This window comes from Rana temporaria, chromosome 10, assembly GCF_905171775.1.
Source record: "Rana temporaria chromosome 10, aRanTem1.1, whole genome shotgun sequence".
NCBI classification, from domain to species: Eukaryota; Metazoa; Chordata; class Amphibia; order Anura; family Ranidae; genus Rana; species Rana temporaria.
Genome location: NC_053498.1, coordinates 130,664,868 through 130,686,571, shown reverse-complemented (window position 1 = coordinate 130,686,571; position 21,704 = coordinate 130,664,868). Strand labels below are relative to the sequence as shown.

The window sequence follows — 21,704 nt, the reverse complement described above, 5'->3', positions numbered from 1 at the left end:
AGGGGGGAAATGTATAGTGGACTGGGAGGGTGATCGGTGCGGTGGTGGGAGGAAATTACTGGAAATGATCCCTGGTATGGTTCTCCCTGTAGCAGTTAAAAACCAATGGAAGGAAGAGAGAAGAAGAAGCCAGCTTTCAGCTGCTGCAGAGAGCCATTACCCGGGATTGGATCCAGTAATTACCCCCCACCGCCGCACTAATCACCCTCCCTGTGCAGCAACAGTTACTTCAACTTGTTCCATGATAATACAAGGAGTAGCTTATTGTAAATGATCACGTCAAAAAAAACAAAAAAGTAATTTAATTCATACACAGTAGTAGGAGACCATTTTATATCATAAGCCAACATTGATGAGAATGCAACACAACTATACATCATACTATCAAGGTAAAGATTACATTAGACATGAACAGTAATATAATTGCTTAATAAAATAAACCCAAATTTCAAGGTTGTAAGGATGTGCTTATATAGATGCCAGCTGACTTTTTTAAATGGCCAATTACTTACAAAAATATTTATTTTATTTTTCCCTTATTGCTGGGAGATTGAATTGCATTGTGGCTTCTCTCAGATTTCAGTGACCAGATTTAACCTCCATTTTGCCAAGGTCCAATACATTCTTAAACTATTTTCTCTTCAGGTTGAATGTTTTGAATCTGTAAAATACTACATTATGGCCACTAGATGGAGCCGATGATCTTAGTAAAAAAAAATATTGGATTTCCTATGATCTTTTGTGCCATCTAGTGGCCATGCTGCCTTATTTTATTGATTCACTCTATTCTGTATGAATAAGAAACATTCAACATGCAGAGAAAACAGTCTAATAACATTTCAGTTTGAATGTACATGCTGCAACCCCAATAAAGGGGGTCCTTAAGAACCTTCCTAAACAAACATTTTGTGAAGAATGCATTTTAATTTGGGCTCTTTTCTTCCTTCATTCATACAAAGACGTATAAATGATGAGAGACTTGCATTGCTGGGACTTATCACCATCGGTTCTGGCATCTATAGACACAACCCTCATTACAGATCCTCCGATTATCACCAGTGCGTTAAAAATCGTGCCGTTCAGAAAATAAGGTGTGCTGGTTAGCCATAACAGTGGTGCAGACTGATTAAATGATAAAAAGTAATCAAAATAAAGGAGGAAAAATGAAAAGATGATACTGAAAATAGGGATAAAAACAAAACAGAAGAGGTGTTTTTGCCCCCTAAGAACTTGGGTCTTACCGCTATCCCTCTTGAGGAGGGCTCCTTTTCAATGTAGTGATCAAAAACGCGGTATTCCCTTCTCTGAGCAACACACTTTGTAATCTGAAGAAACAGGTCACAAGCATGACAGACTAACTGGAATATCCTTTCATAGTGAACCAGAAAAAGGGACGGGAGAGGAGAGAGACATGGAAAAAGCAGTGGCAGGAAAATGACGAGTAAGAAATACTTCATACAATGAGGGGATGCCAACCTTCTCATATATGGGACTTGAGTCATCAAGCTACCAAGAGCACCTAGGGCATGCTAAAGTGGCCCATCAATGCGTGTCACTTTAGCATGCCTTTGTTCTACGCCAGCTTGGTGAATCAGCGTCCTTGACTTTGACGTGCCTCCCTGAAATTGTATCTGAACATGTTAATTCCCATTGTCCATTACTGCCGCATATGTACATCATCTGCAAGATTTATCATTTTAAAAGGCATTTTGAAAGTATTTGATCATTCATTGATAAAAATTACCTCTCTTCAGATATGAAGGTCTAGAACAGTAGAGGATCATAGAAAGTCTTCCTAAGACCCCAATGCTCGGGTGTGATTTTGATCATTATTTCCAATGCCTCAGCCCACAAGAACCCTCAACAGGTCATATTTTCAGCATGTCCTTCACCTTGCACTGGTGCTTTAAAGAGTAACTAAAAATGTTATGACAAATGAAAAGGTGAGCTAACTGCAGATATACTGGCCACCCCTCCAGACCTCACTGCACATAGCAGCGGTGATGCCCCATGCTGCCGGTGTAGTGGTCAATACGCCATACATAGTCCCTGAAACGCTTATTGATCATGCTGACCAAGGAATGCTTGCCATTGTGTACATTATGAAGGATACTCACTCTGGGGCTGTGTATTGCGGTGTACAGACCGATATACTGGCGGGACGGGGCATCACGACCCTTGGAGGTCTGGAAATTTGGAGATGGTTCATCTTTTCATTTACTTTCAAACATGGGTCTTCAGACTATGGCCTGAAGGTCGCATCCGGCCCACTTCAAGATTTAACCCAGCCCACAGTAACTCTGAAGTGATGGGGGGGCTTCGGCTGTAAAGGGGGGACCTCTAATGTAAAGGAAGAGAGGGGGGGGATCTAATGTAAAGGAAGAGGGGGGGGGACACATCTAATGTAAAGGAAGAGGGGGGGCAGCTAACAAAGGAGGGGGGGGGCAGCTAACAAAGGAGGAGGGGGGGCAAGCCAACGTAAAGGAAGAGGAGGGGGGGCAAGCCAACGTAAAGGAAGAGGAGGGGGGGCAAGCCAACGTAAAGGAAGAGGAGGGGGGACCTCTAACGTAAAGGAAGAGGAGGGGGGACCTCTAACGTAAAGGAAGAGGAGGGGGGACCTCTAACGTAAAGGAAGAGGAGGGGGGACCTCTAACGTAAAGGAAGAGGAGGGGGGACCTCTAACGTAAAGGAAGAGGAGGGGGGACCTCTAACGTAAAGGAAGAGGAGGGGGGACCTCTAACGTAAAGGAAGAGGAGGGGGGACCTTTAACGTAAAGGAAGAGGAGGGCACACTTCTAAGGTAAAGGAAGAGGGGAGGGCAGCTAATGTAAAGGAAGAGGGGGGGCAGCTAATGTAAAGGAAGAGGGGGGGCAGCTAATGTAAAGGAAGAGGGGGGGCAGCTAATGTAAAGGAAGAGGGGGGGCAGCTAATGTAAAGGAAAAGGAGGGAGGGACCTCTAACGTAAAGTAAAATGGGGGAGGGAACCATCTAATGTAAAGGAAGAAGGGGAGGGGACACCCGACGACAAAGGGGAGGGGACACCCGACGACAAAGGGGAGGGGACACCCGACGACAAAGGGGAGGGGACACCCGACGACAAAGGGAAGGGGACACCCGACGACAAAGGGAAGGGGACACCCGACGACAAAGGGAAGGGGACACCCGACGACAAAGGGAAGGGGACACCCGACGACAAAGGGAAGGGGACACCCGACGACAAAGGGAAGGGGACACCCGACGACAAAGGGAAGGGGACACCCGACGACAAAGGGAAGGGGACACCCGACGACAAAGGGAAGGGGACACCCGACGACAAAGGGAAGGGGACACCCGACGACAAAGGGAAGGGGACACCCGACGACAAAGGGAAGGGGACACCCGACGACAAAGGGAAGGTATGATGTTGGTATGTAGGTATGTTGGTATGATGCAACTTTCATTCCATAGAAACTGCGTTTCCTAGGACTCCAGAATGCTGCAATAGGTAAGGGGCCACAGATAATTTGTGTGATGGTCCCAGGCCATATAACATCTGAGCCCCTGCAGTCTCAGATGATTGGGGATGGGCATCATTTTGAGTGTGGGCATGTTTGAGTAATGTCTGTATAATGTCAGATTGGTCTGGGGATTCCTGGCCGGCAGAAACACAGGGGTGGAATAAGGGGTTCTCAGTATAAGGTTACCAATGACGAGAGGACGGACAGAACAAGGCAGGACAGTGGTCTCAATCTGTGGTGGATGAAACATAAGGCCTAGGCAGGGGGCTCTGTTCCCATGCCAAGTGTCTCCAGTGTGACCAACCTCCACCCTTCTAATAAAATATTCATTCAGTAAAATTTCCAGGAAGGCATGTTCAAGTAGAATTGGTTGAATGAGGTTATAAAACTTTCTTTCTCAAAATATTCCAACAATTTTTTTGTGCAGCCATTTTCTAAAAATAATAGATGCTCAGTTAAAGTAGTAAAAAAACAAACAAAGAAAAAATAAAAATCAATCATAGGATGACCACATGTGCTGGTTTACACCACTGCTGTACAACGGCTCAATGTGACTGCTGTATGATGTGTAAACCATTTTAATGATATGCTCTTCCTCCAAAATCACTCAGAGGTCGCAAGACTCGCAATCACTGTTGCACCACCTGCTACTAAAAGCTGAACTCCAGGAATTAAACCCCACCCCAAGGGTTCAAGAAGAACGCCAAGTATGGATATTTTACACATGGTTACACCGGTCCAGCTTGGATCAATGTAACCATGTACAGTATTATACCATACCTGGCCGATGTCCCTGGAAGCTGGAAATCACTGAAGTATACACAGCTACTACAGCGATCAATACTTTGCTTCCAGGTCCTACGTAGAACGGCTGCCGTGCTGCATTCTGAACACAAGAGAAGGTTTTCTGGGGTGGTGACGTCACCTTATCTTAGCAAGCACTTTGCATTCATTCAGAAAATTCCCTGAATGACGCCCTGGGCATAAATCTATCTTCCTTAGTGAAGGATTTGAATCAAGATAATTATATACCGCTTCTTAACAGAATTACACAGGATTTGAACGGTTACCCTATCGGCAGGTTGTCCTGGTTGGGTGGGATAAACGTGCTTAAAATGGTGATTCTTCTGAAGGCTCTCTCTGTATTTCAGGCTCTTCCGATAAATATACCAGGGGCCGATTTTATGGTTGCCAAGTCAGCACAGAGATCTGACTAAAGACTCAGGCTCTCTTACTTTTATTTCATACTTTTATGGAGATTATTCCAAAGTTTCTACTGTAAAACAGTCTCTTATTGCCACTTTTGGGTACAAACTATTTAATACAAATCAATTAATTCAGTGGTCAACTTCAGACTATCATAGATTAAAGGATGTTTTGAATGGGAATGCTTTATGTTCATTATCAGATATGGCTCTTCGTCATGGGATGTCTGGAGATTTGGCCAACTTTAGCATTTTCTGGATTCTTTGCCAAGACCCCTCCATTCAATCCGTGAGTTCAACCCAATGGAGAGACTCATGGATCTGCAGGGGACAACTAGACATGCCATTTCCAATATCTACAGGATGTGGGTGTCATCCCTGGATCTCAGGGTTTCATACTTTTTGAATGGACGGGAGCATGAACTAAACCAACCTCAGAAGTCCTAAAGTGTAAAGTCATAGACTATGAATACGCCACCTCAATAGATACGAGGATAAAATAAATGAATTTCAAACTGTTGACCAAGTGGTATGTTCCATCAAGATTACATAAGATCAATTTAGGACTGTCATCGGAATATTGGGGAGAACGTGGGGGCGAGGAAACACATGCCCACATTTGGTGGCATTGTCCAATTATCCAGCTATACTGGGAAGGAATCTTAAATATAATTAAGAGGAGGAGGGGCTTTGCGGGGTGGTGACATCACACTCATCACCTTATTCACTTACCGGCGCTTTGCATTAATTTAGAAAATTCCCCGAATGTCAGCAATGCTGAGCGACCCACCTCGTGTGTTCGGAATGCAGCAGACCGGCCAGTTAGCATGGGGGCCTCGAAGCAAGTGGAGATTACTGGAGTAGCGCTGTGTACTTCAGTGTTTTCCAGCTTCCAGGGGCATCAGCCAGGTATGGTGTATAAATGGTTATATTGGTCCAGTCTGGACCAGTGCGTAAAATATTTATATCTGGAGTTCAACTTTAAATGCTTAGGTGTAGAGGAATAGGGTGCAATAATTACCTTCCTTCCGAATGCTGATCCAGGCAGTGCACGGCCCTGAACACATTCGGGGGCCATGCACCTGCTCAGGACTTAAATTGGGAATAGCAGTTGTGTCCATGTAACCGCTGCGTTCTAATTGACATAAACGGGACTGCCTGCACAGGGATGCACGGTACACCTATGGATCCCTGTACAGGCAAATACAATCATTACATAGGGGTATGCTGTCGTAGCCTGTGTGAACGTGGCCTAAAACACTCAATGTTTTTCAATGGTGTACTGAGCTGTCTGAAGTTCATCTGTACCACAGCTATAATGTAAAGGCCCACTCAAACCAATCAGGTTGGGCTGCTGTATGCTATACTTAATCGCTGGTTGACTTAAAGCTGGCCATAGATGGATTCAAATTTGTCTGGTTCAGCCACATTGTGATCCCTCTATGGCCGTTCCCATTTGTGTGTAGTCTATTGTTTTTTTTTCACAAATGGGCTTTCCAACCTTGGCTAACCAAGGTTGTACAATTAGACTGCAATGAGCATGGTCAGCTCATGAGAACTCACCAAGAATCGTGTAGAGCAGTGGCGGGTGGTCACCCAATGGTTGATGTACGGGCTTGCAGGGGGCAAGAACTTTTTCACCTTTATTGTGGATAAGTCCAAAACGAATCTCCATTTATCTACTGTATATATTTTTAGAAAATGAATGCCCAAATAACATTTCAAAAACACATTGTTTTACTTTTATTTATATCCTATTAAAAAAAAACAGATGTGTGCAGAGGAGTGTAAAGAAATGCAGTTGTTAATATCTAGAGGCAAGAGAGAGTTATCAGCTGAAACACTCAAGTGGAAATGGATATGTCTAAAGCACGAGCAATGAAGCAAATGAAAATGGCATTTAGCCATGCTGTAAGCAATAGGAATTTGATTCTTTTAATGACTGCTTTTTATTATGCACGTTAAATTATGCAAGTAGAAAGCGGCACCCAAAATAAAATATCGGCAAATGACAGAAATGATATGCAACTCACAGCAACCAGCAGATGCCTGCTCTGAGCAGTTGGGGCTAAGTTTGAGAAATGAGCGATTGGCCCAACCATTCCGGTATCAGATTCATTTATGAACAGTCAAACATTTTACCAAATAAAATCTTGTAGCTTCATATGTATAAACACTGTTTTATATGCACTGCATGGCTAAAAGTTTGTGGGAGCCTCACCGGCACACCTATATGAGCTTTTTGCAATTGCCATTCCAAAACCATGGCATGAATATGGCGTGGATGGGCACAATAATGGGCAGTGTGCACCAAACACGGCTTCTGCACAGGTCTTCTAGCAGTTGTCTATTCTTGCCCTATGTCAGGGATATGCAATTAGCGGACCTCCAGCTGTTGCAAAACTACAAGTCCCATCATGCTTTTGCCTCTGGGAGTCATGCTTGTGACTGTCAGAGTCATGCTATGCCTCATGGGAATTGTAGTTCTGAAACAGCTGGAGGTCCGCTAATTGCATATCCCTGCCCTATGTTATGAGACCTGTGAACACAGACCACTATGTTGTTGGCTATAAGAGGAACTGGTCCATTTATTTTATTTTTTAAATAAACTGATGTTTTAGAAAATTTTGAACATATATAAAATGAGTTGTATATAGTTATTTTACTGGGTTTTATTTTACTGGGTAACCCCTAAAGCAGATTTTTCAGATAACTTTGGGCTTTATATAGAGTAAGCCCATCAGTAGCTACTCCCTCTTTGACTGAATGCCAAGTTTTTTTTTTGTTCAACCAGTAGGTTGAAAAAAAAAACAAAAAACAAACCCTCACAGATCCCTGCATTAACACAAAAGGTTGATGCAGGGATCTCTCCTGCTGTACATTTGTATTTTGACAGGGGGAGCTCCTCCCCCTGTCAGAATACACAGATCAGCGGATGCCGCCTTTGGCCCTCGTCAAATGCCGTTTTTTCAGGATGCCTGGTCAACAGAAGCAAGTATCTGCTGAACCAGCCGACTTTTGATGTTTGTATATCCAGCTTAATTCTAACAAACGTGTGCCAGTGATGGCTACATGGCAGTTCCCAGGGCAGGTAACCCAAGGGTGACAGTAGAACATGTCTGCGTAATGTGGGTTGAAATGGCCACTTTGACCTCTGACAATACATTAAAAGGTTAATCCTTATATGAGATTTTGGCAACCTCTTCCCGGCCCTCCCACTGTTTACATACATCATTACTTTTACGTTATATACCATTGTTATGGCAGCAGCTAGCTGCCATGAGCCCAGTATTTGTTTATACAGCGGGCGATTTGGGGTCCAATAAAAGTGGCCCTGGATTCCCAACAATGCGATCACTTTTAAAGGTTTCTGGAGAGGTGCCGGCGCTTCCTGGTCGTTTCCCCACTTACCGGAGACGTTAGTAAAGGGGGAAACGATTCGATCCCCTGGAGAGATGGATAGGAAGTCGAGTGAGAGCAAGATGGTCCCCACTCGACTCTATGCCCTCGGAGGACCGGAGGGATGTCCGACGTCACCTTTGCCTATAAGCCTTAAAGGGCCTTGTTTTTTTTTGTTAAGTGTAAATGTGAGATCTGAGGTCTTTTTGACCCCAGATCTCTCAATACAGAGGACCTGTCATGCGTATTTATATTTCAAGGGATCTTTGCATGCCTTGTAATAGGAATACAAGCGATCAAAAAAAGAAAAAAGGGACCCATCCCTTAAAACTTGTGCGCAGAAGCGAACGCATACGTAAATCGCGCTCACATTAGTAAACTGTGTTAAAACCACACGTGAGGTATGGCCGCAATCGTTAGCACGAGAGCAATGATTCAAACTCTCCTCTAACTCTAAACAGGTAACCGGCAAAACGTTTTAAAGTGTCGCCTATGGAGATTTTTTATGTACTGTAGTTTGTCGCCATTCCACGAACATGCACAATTTTAAAGCGTAAAATAATCTTTCACGTTATACAAAAAAAATAAAAAATTGGGCTAATTTCATTGTTTTCTTATTCTAATTATTTTTTCCCCCGAATAATTGCGTTTGTAAGACCGTTTTGCACAAATACGGTGTGACATAAAATATAGCAATGATCTCCATTTTATTTTCTAGGGTCTCTGCTAATTATATATATATATATATATATATATATATATATATATATATATATAGTGGGTTTTAAGTAATTTTCTAGCAAAAATTACTGATTTTAACTTGTAAACAACAAATGTCAGAAATAGGGTGGCTGTAAGGGCAACAGGTTCTCTACATTAAGGCCCCTGCTGCTAGCAATCAAATCCAGGGAGGAGAGAGGGTGTCTAATCTATGGACTCTCACAGTCCAGTTCGGGAGCGAACCTGCACAAGGGCCCTCAAAGCAAGTGGCTAGTTATAGGGGCACTCGGAGGAGGAACCAAGAGCGCTGGAAGGGGACCCTAGAAGAGGAGGATCAGCCCCAGTAATGCAAAACCATTACACAGAGCTAGTAAGTAGAACAGGTTTGTGATTTTTAAAAAAAGCCTTTACAACCATTGTAAGTCAAGGGCTGCATTAAATCTACCAGGGCCTCCAAATACATAATACACCTTGCACCGTGTGCAGTAATAGCCTGCTCTGTGCATTTTCCCACAACCAGTTTACGATTGTGCCTGAAACCTGCAGACATGTGGGCGGAGACTGCATTAGGCCGTCAATCATTTGCCAGGCCCTTGCAGCCATAGAGAACGTTGACTATAGAAAATAAAGGTGCAGGGAAGCAGTCCAGCCACACAGAGCAATGGCATGTTTGCTGGACTGCCAAAGTAATTATTTACAGTTTTCAAGAGGGCAAAGCAATGACTGATGCTCAATTATGATTATATTTTATTTGTACGGTTATTCTTAATGAGTTACAAAATGTTTTAGGGTCGCATCCAAGACCAATCTGTAAATTAGCCAAGGGGCACATGTAGTCCACAATGCACGGATATGACACGTGTAGCCTAATGGGCTTCCTATATGGGAACATTTTCAGCCAGGTTGGAAAAATTAGGTGGGCGACCCACTGTCCCTCTAAGAAGGAGGGATATAAAACATACATAAAGTATGTTTATATGGCATATGAAAAAAAAAAAAAAAAAAAAAAAAGAAGAAGGTACGCAAAATGACCCGACTGCCATCTAAAAATCTACTGGCAACTTAACAACAGGCTACAGCTCATTTGCCAAGATAAAATCAAGGCTGTAATTTCAGTTAAAAAAAAAAAAAAAAAAAAAACACTTGGTCGGAACGATTGACAGAATGCCGTAAAAAAATAAAAGCACAATTTTCGCCATGTAGAAAATAATCAGGAGCCAAACTAATTACAAGGATAATTGCACGCAATGCTGGTTTATTACAAACCAACTGAGCTCCAATTATCTCGGAGTTAATATGGATCACCACTAGACATTCTGATTACGTTCTCAGAAAAATAGCTCCTATGGGGCTACACTGCAGGCAAAGCTGCTCTCTGGCCTGAAGTTTTAAAGCTGGCCAGTAGGGACAGTCAATCATCCATTTAAAATCAATCTCGTGTTAACTCGGTATCGCCGTATGTATATATACACAACCTCGGATTAAGGTTGTTACACTGGGATCATGGTTGAGGCTACAACTATGATCCAGGTATCTTTTTTATATATATATATCACCCCCGCCATGTCTTTCCTGAGCCCTCTCCCATCCCACTGGGGAGTCCATGACCACTCAGACCGGTGGTGCACTGCACAGAGAGAAAGCAACTCACTTTCTTGTTCACCCCTTGTGATAGCAATAATGTTTTTTTTATTATAAAAGTGAAAAAAAAAATGTAAATAAAATATTTTTTTTTACATTTTAAAGCGCCCCTGTCCCCCCCTACTCATGCGCCAAAAGTGAATGCACGCGTTGGCACGCAATGGCTTTTAAAATGTTGGTTATGGATAATTTAATACACCGTAGTTTGTCACCGTTCCACGGGCGTGTGGAGTTTAAAAAAGTATAATATTTGGGGGTTCCAAGTAAAATAGTTAAGTTAAGGGTTAAATAGTTAAGAAACCCACTTAAGTGTACCTGTCACCATTGGGTTACTTTTACCAAATAGGCCACCTCTAAAAGGAGGGGTAAAAGAAGAATACTTGGCTTTACGGTGGTCAGCATTGAAAAGCCACTCCGCAGATGCTGGAAGTATTCAACCACTCTGGTCCTTCCTGCTGGCTCATACGTCCTCCTACAGTTTAAGCAGCTTTTTTTTAAGGCCATTAGAGCAAACTTCAGCTCCAGATTAGTAAATCTTAATGGGAGTGCCGACTATGTTGGTGGTCTTTGGGTTGTATCGATAAGTTGGCTATTTAACGGCTCCGAGATCATTCAAAATCAAATTAACAGGTAAACATGTCCTGCAGTTGACCTTCTTTGGACGTGCATGGGGAGAGAAGAAGTTTTAACTTGAACAAAAGACCATCGACATGCTGTTACCTGACTTTAGAAGGCTTTTATCAAGCTTTGAGTAGTGTTGAAGCTTATTGAAGCCCATTTAAGAATGCTAGCAGCTTGTTTAAAGTGAGTTACCAATCCTGTTAGGATGTGTTTAGCCTCCTGAAACTAAAGCGAAAGGGCCTCAATGAAGCCGCTTGGTGCTTTGTGAAATCTTTGTGAACGGTTGTTGTACATGCTGTTCTTATACAAGCCAAAATCCACATGTACACGCAAGTCATAAAAAGAACAGTTTTTTTAAAGACTTTAGAAGAGACTTGTAAACAAGTTGGATATACAGTGGGGAAATTATTTGATCATTTTCAGATTTTATAAGTTTGCCCACTTACAAAGAAATGGAGGGTCTATAATTTTTATCATAGGTGTATTTTAAATGATAGCGACAGAATATCAACCAAAAATCCAGAAAAAAAACCATACACTACAAATGTTATAAATTGAGTTGCAGTTCAGAGAGTAAAAAAAGTATTCGATCCCAGAGCAACCAACAATAATTCTGTCTCCCATAGACTGGCTACAGTATGTGCTCATGTGGAACACAGATTAGTCAATTTAACTCATTTTATGTATAAAAGACACCTGTCTACAGAATCTCATTCTTCCATTCAAACCTCACCATCATGGGCAAGGCCAAAGAGCTGTCAAAGGACATCAGGGACAAGATTGTAGATCTGCACAAGGCTGAAATGGGCTACAAGACTATCAGCAAGAAGCTTGGTGAAAAGGAGACAACTGTTCGAGCGATTATTTACAAATGGAAGAAATAAAAAATAACCATAAATCGCCCACGGCCTGGAGCTGCATACAAGATTTTGCCTCATGGGGTGAGGATGGTCATGAGAAATATGAGGGATCAGCCCAGAACTATATGGGAGGAGCTTGCGAATGATCTCAAGGCAGTAGGGACCACAGTCACCAAACAAACCATTAGTAACACAATACGCCGCCATGGATTGAAATCCTGCAGCGCCCGCAAGGTCCCCCTCCTCAAGAAGACATATGTATAGGCCCGTCTGAAGATTGCCAATGAACATCTAAATGATTCAGAAAAGGATTGAGAGAAAGTGCTGTGGTCAGATGAGACCAAAATTGAGCTCTTTGGCATTAACTCGACTAGCCATGTTCGGAGGAAAAAAATGCCGACTGTGACCCTAAGAACACCATCCCTACAGTCAAGCACAGAGGTGGAAACATTTTGCTTTGGGGCTGTTTCTCTGCTAAAAAAGGTACAGGCCGACTTTAACGCATTGAGGGGCCAATGGAAGAGGCCATGTATTGTAAAAACTTGGATGAAAACCCTTTTCCCTCAGCCAGAACACTGAAGATGGGTTGTGGATGGATCATCTAGCATGCCAATGACCCAACACATACCATCAAGGCAACAAAGGAGTGACTCAAGAAGCAGAACATTAAGGTCATGGAGTGGCCTAGCCAGTCGTCAGACCTTAATCCTACAAAAAATGTATGGAGGGAGCTGAAATTTCGAGTTGCCAAGCGACAGCCAAGAAACCTTAAGAATTTAGAGAAGAGTGGACAAAATCCCTCCTGAGACGTGTGCAAACCTGATCACCAACTACAAGAAACGTCTTACCTCTGTGGTTTCCAACAAGGGTTTCTCCACCAAGTACTAAGTCATGTTTTGCTTGGGGATCAAATACCTATTTTACTTAATTTATAACATTTGTATCATGTGTTTTTTCTAGATTTTTGGTTGATATTCTGTCTCTATCATTTAAAAATATACCCAGTATAAAAAATATAGACCCTTAATTTCTTTGTAAGTGGGCAAAAGTAGAAAATCTGCAGGAGATCAAATAATTATTTTCCACTGTAACGAGAGAACATAATATCGGCTACCAGTATTGCATTTATCTTCATTATATGCAACACGTACATTGCTAGGAGTTTAATCGGATTGGTTGCAAAGAGTTACATCATTTCTGCTTTTGCCTCCATTTTATATGACCACCTACATGCATTGCTCTTAGAAATATAACCTTTTAAGCCAATAAAAACGATACCGTTTGTAGATTGTCACACTGTGCGCTGCCAAACGTACTCGCCAGGTTTGTGTTTCCTTTCACCTCCGCCCTCTCTCCTAGTCACTCACTGCGCTCATTTTTACTGCCTGCAGGCCAAGAGACTCCCATGCTGTTGGTTTATCTTCCCCTCTACGATGTGTTCATCACTTCATGCAACAGAGAGGACATTTAAAGTAACCGTATCAAGAGAGAAGGTAAAGCAGCAGCCATTGCGGACCACCCAATGAAAATGCCAGTTGCTTGACTGTTATGTTGGCCAAGTATACAGATCGGGAAGGCTGGAGAACAATCAGGAGCCCCGATTTGTATATGTGTTCTAGGTTAGTGAAGGTAGTGAGATGACAACCAGATACTGGGCATGTTAAGGAGTAGTCAACGATGGCTGTCCCCGTGCTTCTCTCATGAAAGGTTTCCTTCTATGGCTTGACTTTCCTTCCTTACATCCGATGGATAATCTGGCGCTAGAAGTTTTTATGGTATGTAGACTGAGATCATGAAAATAATGATCAAACATCAAAGCAGCTGTTAGCTCTTTTCTTTATCAACATGTCTATCAGTATTTCAACAGTATGAAATAAGAGTGGCACTATGGGAGCACTTATTGTTCTAAAGAGTCCATATGGACACCCAGGACTATCTGAGCCAACCTACAACCCTCTAAAAACATTTCCACTTCCTTTTCTCTCCTTCTCTGCACTATTTACCCTTTTCCCAACACTACAGGTGCACTTTAAAGCTACAAACACCAAATGAAAAAGACCCATATAGTATGAAGGGCATGTAAAGAAGAAAGTGAATACTTAGCCCTCCTGATGACCATGATGCCAAATGCTGTTCCAATCCTGAAAAATCACTGGTGGGATCTTCTTCTGAAGCAAAACTTCCCGCGAGTGTCCATCTCCTGGTCTACGCAGCTTTGTCAACCAGAATACTGGTGTGCGATATAGATGTGGAGGTTGGTGATGAAGGAACCCCTGAGCCTTGTGGATAACCAAAAAACTGACACTCCAGGAAGTGTCCGTTTTTGAAGACCTGGGCTGGCCAGTTCTCCGAATTAGCCTGGTGTTCTGAGGCGCAAAGAGAAGTAGGTATTCACTTTCTTCATTACAGGTATATATTCTATGGGCACGATTAATTTGGCGACAAAGTGGCTTTAAAACCATTTCAAGTATGTATTGATAGGAAAATAAGTTTGATTTATATCTCACCATCGCAAGTTCAGCTTCAAGTTCTTTGATTCGATTTTCCTTTAAATCCAACTGCGATCGCAAGGCGCTGGCGTGGTCTGTTGCCTCCTTGGCCTGGCGACGAAGCTCCCACTTCTCCCGTTCTAAAAGATCTTTTTCCTTTGCTAATACTTTAACTGCATCTTCACTCTCCTGAAAGAGAAAAAGTATTGGCATAGATAAGTCAATGATCACTCTGCACACATGTTGCTGCGAAATATGATAAAACGAAGTGGAATGTAATTAAAGCGGAGTTCCACCCAGAAATGGAACTTCCACTGATTGGTTTCTCCCCCCTCCGGTGCCACAATAGATTGCCGCACTTTTCGTAGCGAACTACGCAATGTCCGCGTGTGCCTAGCCAGTGTTTCAGTGTAGTAGTGGGGGAGGTGCTTTAAGTAGTGGAACGCATGGATTGGTGCTCCTGCAGGAACACTGCTATACTGACAGAACAGCGATCTACCCTGTTTACATAGACAGATCACTGTTCTGCCTGTGTACAGAACGATAAGTAGGTGCTGGCAGGCATCAGGTCCACCGTGTAGAATCACAGCGGGAGCGAGACGCTCGTGGTGCGCACTCACACACGATACCCGGAAGTGCAGGATCACGTATATATTTATGATCCTGCGCAGCCCGGCCACCCTGTACCAGTAAATCAGCTAGAGGGCAGTCGGCAAGCGGAGCAAATAAAATCCCAAATAGCCACCAAGGATATAGGTTCATTTTCTGTACACAAAATCTCTTTGCGTACCCAGATATTACTGTATTTTTCGCACTATAAGACGCACAACCCCCCCCCCCCCCGCCCCAAAAAAATGGGGGAAAATGTTTGCGTCTTATGGTCATGGAAGGAAGGCAGCTGGCGCAGTCTGCTGGAACACACTGGGGTCAGACTAGTCCACGGCGGCAGCGACCATCACCTGCAAAGCCCAGGAAGCTTTGCAGGTGAGGACAGAGGCACACCCATGCAACGTCATTATGTGTTAGACCAGCAAGCCACGACAGGGACCAGGAGCCATTGGAACTGGTACGCATGCATTTCATGGGGCAATGGTCGGGCCTCATTTCATGGGGCAATGGTCGGGCCTCATTTCATGGGGCCACCGGTCGGGCCGCATTTCATGGGGCCACCGGTCGGGCCGCATTTACATAGCCTGTGCAGAGAGCAGAGTGGTGGGAGGGACCCAGCAGGCACCACCCACTACAGGTTGCCTGCAGAAAATGACAGGAAGGGGCGGAGAGCAGACCAGTCATCCTGCACAGGGAGAGAGAGCAGCAGTGAGCGGTCTGTATTACAGGAAGCTTCTACACAGAGGGAAAGTCTCACACTGAATTACTGCACAGATATGGAGTAAATACACAAAGCACACAGATTCAAGTAATACTACACATGAGGGATGTTTATCAGAGTTTATCTTGAAGTTAAAAACAGAACATAAAAAAAAACACATATGTGTAAAAAAAAAAATGATAATGTAAAATGAAATAGACCCCAAACCATGATTACTTCTAGAAACACGCCGGCGATCCGTTTGGCTGGCAGTCATACAGCGATGAGGTTGCATTTGTCATGTGAACTATTTACTGCCTCTGAGCCCGTGGGCTCTCTGTATGTGCCGATTCAATTTCAGAGGGATGAGTAAGGCGGCGGGCTCGTGGGTATACTGCATTACAACATGACTCCACTCTCTTTCATTAACTGGTACAGGGACAATGAATGAGAATGGGCCTCCAATTACACTGCCTGCTCGCATTTACTTCATAGGCAGCCATTGGATTCAAATTGACCATGATACAACCGACAATAACGGGAGAGAATGGAATGCCTGCACCATTTTAATTATAGCCTTTGATTCCGGCTGATGCAACGGAAGAAAAGAAAGAAAAAACAAGGTTCCTGAACGGACTGCAGAGGCAGAAAGAGGACAAAAATGAGAAATAAATCTTCTGGTGTTTGAGAGTGGAAGTATACATAAAGCTGGCAGAGACATTGTGGCCCCCGTTATGGCGGGATCAGGGGCCAATGTTATGTCTATGGCTGCAAGTGGACACTCCTAGCTCTAAGGGGAAGGGGGGGTTAAAAAGACAAGTATGGAGGTGATTGTTATTGTTTCCCCCAAGGGTAATTTCTAAGACTGACAAGCAGCTTGTTCAGAAGTCCACAGGCACCTTAACCACTTGACCTCCAGAAGATTTACCCCCCCTTATGACCAGGTCGTTTTTGCAATACGGCACTGCGTTACTTTAACTGACAACTGCAACGCTTTACCCAAATAAAATTGATGTCCTTTTCCCCCCACAAATAGAGCTTCATTTTGGTGGTATTCGATCACCTCTGCATTTTTTATTTTTGAGCTAGAAACAATATATATATATATATATATATTTTTTTTTACTTTCTGCTATAAAACCTATTCAATAAAAAAAATAAAAAAATAAAATAACACGAATTTCTTCATAAAATTTGAGCCAATATGAACTCTGCTACATATTTTGGGTTACAAAAATCCCAATAAGCGTATATTGATTAGTTTTAGTGATTAGTGTGTCTACAAACTGTTGGCTATTTTTATTAGTAGTGGCAACGATCAGCGATTTATAGCAGGACTGTAATATTGTGGCGGACATTGACACTAAGGGGTTGATTTTCTAAAGGCAAATACACTGTGCACTTTGTGTTGCACTCTGCAAGAGCAGTTGCTCCAGAGCTTAGTAAATGAGCAAAAGCTTTGCTGACTTTATATATCCAATCATGTGAAAGCATTATTTTTTTTCCATGCATGTGATTGGGTACTTTTTGCAAAGTGAAGCTACTTCTTTTACCAAGCTCTGGAGCAATGGCACTTTGCACAGTGCATAGTCTATATGCCTTTAGTAAATCAACCCGACACTTTTTGGGGACCACTGACACTAATACAGTGATCAGTGCTAAAAAAAAAAAAAAATGCACTGTCACTGTACTAACGACACTGGGACAATGGCTGGGATTAACATCAGGGGCAATCAAAGTTAAATGAGTGCCTAGCCAGTGTTTTACTATACTGTGTGAGGTGCTTTTACTAGGGGAAGAGATGGAATTTATTCTCTGCTTTGCAGAGACACACATTCCATCCCTTCCCTCCTGCCAGAACGACGATCTGCCTTGTTTACATAACCAGCGAGACAGAACTGCGATCTGCCCAATGAATGGCGAGTGCCACCCTGTAGCTGTAAAACTGCTATAGGGCAGAACTGAAGCAGTTCAAGGCATAGTTCACCCTTACCAGAAAACTACTTATGCAGGTAAGGGGTGCCTGTAAATCAAAACAAAAGGCAGCTATGACCAAAGTTGAATAATGTCCTTGCTATAGGTGTAGGCCATTTACGCACCTCCTGGAACCTGACTGGAAAACTCTGAGATTCTGTCCTGCCTTGTTGCCAACACATTTCCAGCCGATTCAAACTACTTTGCCAAGGGCGATGCTAAAAGACTGCTAGCTCTTCCTCTTCATCCTCATCACCACAAGAGCGATCTCTCAAATGCTGAGCTCAGAGGTACTTCGTCAGAGCATGTGAGGGGGTTTGAATCAGAGGAACGGTGCAAGTTTTGGAGATATTCCTTGTCCCTACAGGCATGCCCAATAGGCTTACTTGAAGGCAGACGTGTCCAACAGGACTTTACTACCACTTTATTGCAGTTCAATACAAGACACAAAAAAGTAAATGAATAAAGAACCGAACAGGTACAGCTTTCTCTCCAGCAAGAACAGTGAGCAGCACAGTAGTGACATCACCAAACCTCACTCCAAATCTTCTCAGATTAGCATTTAGAGGCGGCAGTTCCTTAGAGGAGTGGTTTCAAAACTGCAGCCCAGGGGCCAGATGTGGCCCTTCGCTTGCCTTTATCCGGCACTTGGGGCACTCTTCCACTCACTGATTCGAGACACTATTTTGCCATCTGACACCAACAATGGGGCACCATTTCAACAACTGACACCAACAATGGGGCACTATTCCTCCCAATGATACCAACATTGGGGCACTATTCTTGCCCCTAATACCAAATATGGCGATGTTTACTCCAATTGATGCCAGTAACATTTCCACTCCTGCTGGCCACACTCCGGCCCCCTAACGCCTGAAGGACAATAAACTGGCCAGTGGCGGCTGGTGCTCAAAATTTTTTGGGGGGGCGCAAATGAAAAAAAAAAAATTGCAGCCTCACTGTGCCATGCCATCAAACGCAGCCACTGTGCCATCAATTGTCACCACTGTGCCATGCCATCAAACCGTCCACTGTGCCCTCAATTATCACCACTGTGCCCTCAATTGTCGCCACTGTGCCCATTGTCGCCACTGTGCCCTGTAAAATGCACTTACCTTACTCCTTCCACGTCCCTCGATGTCTTCTCCCGCCTTGGTGACGCTTCAGCCAATCAGGTTACCGATAACCAGAATCGGGGAACCTAATTGGCTGAGACGGCCGTCAGTCTTATCCAAGGAACGCACCTCCCGTACGTTCCGAGAATAAGACATCCGGGAGCCGAGGGCTGTACTCGGAAAGCCTATCAGAGCCGCTGGCTCTGATAGGCACTTCTGCACAGCCAACCAGCTGCCGTTATTCAGATGGCCGGCGCTCAAGTTCCGGCCATCTCTGAATAGACCAGCGGCAGCTGGCAACAATAACATACATTCATGCAATGCATGAATGTATGTTATTAGACTCAGCGGCAGGCGAGAGCCTGAGGGGGCGGCGCTCCAGCGCCCTCTATGGACGAACCGCCACTGAAACTGGCCCTTTGTTTAAAAAGTTTGGAGACCCCTGCCTTAGATGATCTCACACTGCAGATATACAGCTATGAGGCTCAAGCTACAGGAGTACACCTATTTTGAGGAATTTAGGGCAACGCTACACTTTCATGGATAGTTTGACACAATTAACATTTCTAGTTGTTCCCTAAAGCACAGTCATTTTTCACTTTGAGTTTAAATCCACTTAAAAAAAAAAAAAAAGCAGCACAATGCATACTGCACAAAATGTTGCATGACGTGTTAAGAACACCTAGTAATTAAATTAAGCAGGCTGTTTAGAGCAGTCCAGAAATATTGGTCCCCGAATGCAGAAACTTCCAGATGTTCTTGTTTTATAGTGCGCAAATAAAAAAAACGAAGAGCAGATGTTGTACATAACCTTGAAAGGGATCCTTGCAAATTGCACAGAAAACTTTTCTATTGGTTTTATGAATTAAAACAGCTCTGCAGACCTCCTTCAAGCTGGACGACTACAGCGCTCCAGAATCCTAATCACCAGAAATGTCATGTGCGGATTCCGAGTCATCAGAATTCACTGCGTGGCGTCCTCGCCTGCCCTAAACTGAAGGTCATCCTTGTTTTGAAGAGAGAAGGTACATTTCTGGGGGGCAAAAATCTGCTGGCACAGAAACAACCACCGGAATTGGCTTAAAGGTGAACAATCCCAAACCCAGGAATGTACCTTCATGAAGACTCAACCTGCCACTGGCAGTAACTGGCATGTAAAGTGACAGCTGTCCAAATAGCCGGGCACAGGAAGAGTTCTCTCCCTCCCTGGCTTGTTTCAGACACAGACTCTATTGTGTCCCGTAGGATTTATGATTTAATTCACCTATGGCCTAGAGCGGCAAGTACATCAAGAAACGAATAGCTGGCATTGTGCTTGCAGATTTCAAAGTCTGTAGTCAACACATTACGCCAACAACTGCCAGCGTGAGTACAAGTCAGCAGTCTGTGTTCTTTAGAAAGCAGCCACAGCCTATGAAGAAAAAACCTGTCCCCTGCCAGTATAGTGCAGAGTGACCCAGGAAATCCAGTAAATACAGCCGTGGCCAAAAGTTGAGAAGGACGCAAATATTCATTCTCACAAAGTCTGCTGCTTCAGTGTGTTTAGATCTTTTTGTCAGATGTTACACTGAAGCAGAATTGCAAGCATTTCATTTCTTGTGAAAAAAAAAAAGAATTGCAAGCATTTCATAAGTGTTAAAGACTTTTATTGCCAATTATCGTATATACTCAAGTTTAAGTCAACCCGAATATAAGCCGAGGCACCTAATTTTACCACAAAAAAATTGGAAAAACTTGAGTATAAGCCTAGGGTGTCCATCTGCATGCCTCACGGTGCACATGCCTCACTGTGCTCATGACTGGACTGACGTTTAACATGGGAGTCTATGGAAAGGGAACACGGCTTTGAAAATCTGTGTTCCCCGACTGTAGGTCCCCCAGACAACAAACTTTGCACACTTGTAGAGGAGGAGTGGGGCTACATGTGTGCCAAGGCTGGGGTCCAGAGGACCTATGACCGGCCGGTACTGTGTTCCCAAAGTCACTGGAGAAATGACAGTTTAACATGGGAGTCTATGGAAGGGGGCGCCCGGCTTTGAAAAATTGGTGCTCCCTGGCCGTAGGTCCCCCTGGACAACAGTGGGGCTACAGGTGTGCCAAGTTTGGGGTCCAGGGGACCTACGGCTGGCCAGTACCGGGTCCCCAAATTCCGGGAGATTAGGCGCAAAAAGGCAACTCGAGTATAAGCCGAGGGGGCATTTTCAGCACAAAAAAATTTGCTGAAAAACTTGGCTTATACTCGAGTATATACGGTACTTTAGGATTATGCAAAGTCGATATTTGCAGTGTTGACCCTTCTTTTTCAATACCTCTGCAATTCACCCTGGCAAGCTGTCAATCAATTTCTGATGGCAGCCCATTCTTGTAGAATCAATGTTTTGAGTGATAATTTGTGTTTTTTTGTTCACCCGCCTCTTAAGGATTGACCACAAGTTCTTAAAGCGGATGTGCCATGAAAAAAAAATATTAAAAGCCAGCAGCTACAAATACTGCAGCTGCTGACTTTTAATATTAGGACACTTACCTGTCCTGGAGTCCAGCGGCGTCCGCAGCAGAGGACGAGCGATCGCTCGTCACTCTGCTGCTCCCTGCCATCCTCAGTGAGGGAACCAGGTAGTGAAGCGCTCCGGCTTCACTACCCGGTTCCCTACGGCGCATGCGCGAGTTACGCTGCGCCGCTGATTGGCTCCCGCCAATTTAAGTGGTTAAAAAAACAAAACCTCACAGCTTGCAATCACTGTATTCGGTATACTAGCAATGTGCCTGACATGTGAGAAAAACACTGTCTGCCTACAACCGCTGAAGCAACCATTAAAACGATCGCTCTCGCATCCTCCGTTTTAATACTTGCCTATTTTTAAGCATGTTTTTAGTG

The 21,704-nt window shown here is 43.7% G+C and overlaps 1 protein-coding gene across 7 annotated transcripts in view; it reads right to left on the bottom strand.

Annotated features, from left to right (window-relative positions):
- KAZN (kazrin, periplakin interacting protein) overlaps nt 1-21,704 on the bottom strand; it is a 266,812-nt gene that overhangs the window by 37,018 nt on the left and 208,090 nt on the right. For 6 of the 7 annotated variants that reach the window (XM_040326266.1, XM_040326259.1, XM_040326265.1 and 3 more), the window contains 2 exons: nt 14,450-14,620; nt 1,242-1,325 (listed from right to left, as the gene is read on the bottom strand). In XM_040326266.1, coding sequence (XP_040182200.1) covers nt 1,242-1,325; nt 14,450-14,620 — 255 coding nt within the window. The remainder of the gene's footprint in view (nt 1-1,241; nt 1,326-14,449; nt 14,621-21,704) is intronic. The other variant, XM_040326260.1, reaches the window with a different exon arrangement.